Genomic DNA, 2,500 nt, shown 5'->3' with positions numbered 1-2,500 from the left:
TCTCTGCTCTCCTTCCTTCCTTCCTTGCTTCCTTCCTTCCTTCCTTTCCTCCTTCCTTCCTTCCTTCCTTCCCTCCTTCCTTCCTTCCTTTCCCTCCTTGACTCCTTGATGTACTACACCTCTCTCCCTCTTCCAGCCTCCTCGTAATCCCTCTCTCTCCTCCTGCATCACAGGTGAGTCTCCTTTAGGGAGCAAGGGAGCAGTGTGGGTCCTCCTCCTCTTCCTCTTTAGTGACCTGCTCCTCTTCCTCTTTAGTGTCCCACATATCCCTCCCCCTCCCCACTAATGTGTTTTCTCTCTCCTGTGTTCCTCCCTCCCTTCCCTCCTCCCTCCCTCCCTCCTCCCTCCCTCCTTCCTCTCTCCCTCTCTCCTTCCCCCCTCCCTCCCTCCTCCCTCCTTCCCTCCTTCCTCCCCCTCCCTCCTCCCTCCTTCCCCCCTCCTTCCCTCTCTCCTTCTCCCCTCACTCCCTCCTCCCTCCTTCCCTCCTTCCTCCCCCTCCCTCCTCCCTCCCTTCTTCCCTCCCTCCTTCCCCCCTCCCTCCTCGTAACTCACCTCCACTCTGCTCCTCGATGTTTTTCCTCGTTTCCTTCCCTTACATTGTCCCCTCGTTTTTGCCTCCCCCTGTCCCTCCCTCCTAAATGAATCCCCCCTCTCCCCCCTCCCCCTCTGGCCCACAGAGCAGTGCGAGGATCAACATCTCGGAGGGTTCGTGTCCAGAGAGGATCATCACCATCACGGGTCAGACGGACTGCGTGTTCAGAGCCTTCACCATGATCACCTTCAAGCTGGAGGAGGTACACACACACACACACACACACACACACACACACACACACACACACACACACACACACACACACACACACACACACACACACACACAGTGAGAGAACCAGGTTCTTTAGGAACGTGAACTCCAGCATCTGAGGGTTAAAAATGAGAGTGAAGCGTGAGGATGAATATTAAATATAGTGGAAGCAGATTTAGAGAGAAGAAAGTGAAATGAGGAAAGAGGGAATAAGGGCACAGGAGAGGAGACGGGTTTAGAGAAGGAGAGAGATGAAGAAGATGAAGAAGATGAAGGTGTAGCTGGAAGAAGAGAGATTATGAGAAAGAAGTGAGACAGAGATTAAATACAGAGTTTAACCAGAGAGAGATTTTTAAAACATGTATGAAACCTGCAGAGGTTCAAGTCCTGAACCAGCTGCTCTCCAGATTATATCATAATATATTATATTATATATTATCATATTATATGATATAATATTAGACATATAGTGTTTAACAGCTGTCAGATGAAATGAGACACATTCTCTTTCTAGCTGAAGGTTTCATGGAGCAGAAGATGAGACAAAGAGGAAGTTGAGGATCTGAACACACACACACACACACACACACACACACACACACACACACACACACACACACACACACACACACACACACACACACAAGGAAGTTGAGGACCAGATACCTGAAGGAGTGTAAATGAAGATTAATCTTCAGAGAGACGAGCGGATTAAAGAAAATGTTCGTGAGACGCAGACGGAAGGATCCAAGTAAAAACACGAGATGAAAAATAACCTAAAAAAACATCGTTCCGCATCTCAGTTCAAGTTTTAAATATAGATGAAAAAACACGACTTTGACTACGGTGAAGGAAACACGCCTAAACCCACTGAAGGCCACTTTCCTGTCCCCACTAACACAAAGAAGGACAGGCAGAAGGCATTCTGGGAGGAAACAGTGTACTAGCTGCCTGTAAAAGCTGCCTGGATGTGTGAGGAGCGCAATAATGGGTTCTGTCCTCAGCTGGACAGGAACCGCTTCAGGGAGACGAACACATCTCTGAAACGCCTGGACATGGACGCATATAACATGAACACATATAACATGAACACATATAACATGAACACATATAACATGAACACATATAACATGAACACATATAACATGAACACATATAACATGAACACATATAACATGAACACATATAACATGAACACATATAACATGAACACATATAACATGAACACATATAACATGAACACATATAACATGAACACATATAACATGGACGCATATAACATGAACACATATAACATGGACACATATAGCATGAACACATATAACATGAACACATATAACATGGACGCATATAACATGAACACATATAACATGAACACATATAACATGAACACATATAACATGAACACATATGAATAACATGGGCGCATATAACATGAACACATATAACATGGACACATATAACATGAACACATATAACATGGACACATATAACATGAACACATATAACATGAACACATATAACATGAACACATATAACATGGACACATATAACATGAACACATATAACATGAACACATATAGCATGAACACATATAAATAACATGGGCGCATATAACATGAACACATATAAAAAACATGGGCGCATATAACATGAACACATATAAATAACATGGGCGCATATAACATGAAC

General features: G+C 44.2%; 1 protein-coding gene across 1 annotated transcript in view; it reads left to right on the top strand.

Moving 5' to 3' along the window:
* Positions 1 to 2,500, top strand: part of pcbp4 (poly(rC) binding protein 4) — a gene marked incomplete at both ends in the record, with an annotated part of 40,640 nt that overhangs the window by 9,254 nt on the left and 28,886 nt on the right. The window contains one exon of the mRNA XM_079218662.1: positions 678 to 794. Coding sequence (XP_079074788.1) covers positions 678 to 794 — 117 coding nt within the window. The remainder of the gene's footprint in view (positions 1 to 677; positions 795 to 2,500) is intronic.

This window comes from Taurulus bubalis, assembly GCF_910589615.1.
Source record: "Taurulus bubalis genome assembly, chromosome: 5".
Taxonomy (NCBI): Eukaryota; Metazoa; Chordata; class Actinopteri; order Perciformes; family Cottidae; genus Taurulus; species Taurulus bubalis.
The sequence above is the reverse complement of the archived record's forward strand: the minus strand, read 5'-3'. Positions and strand labels throughout refer to the sequence as shown.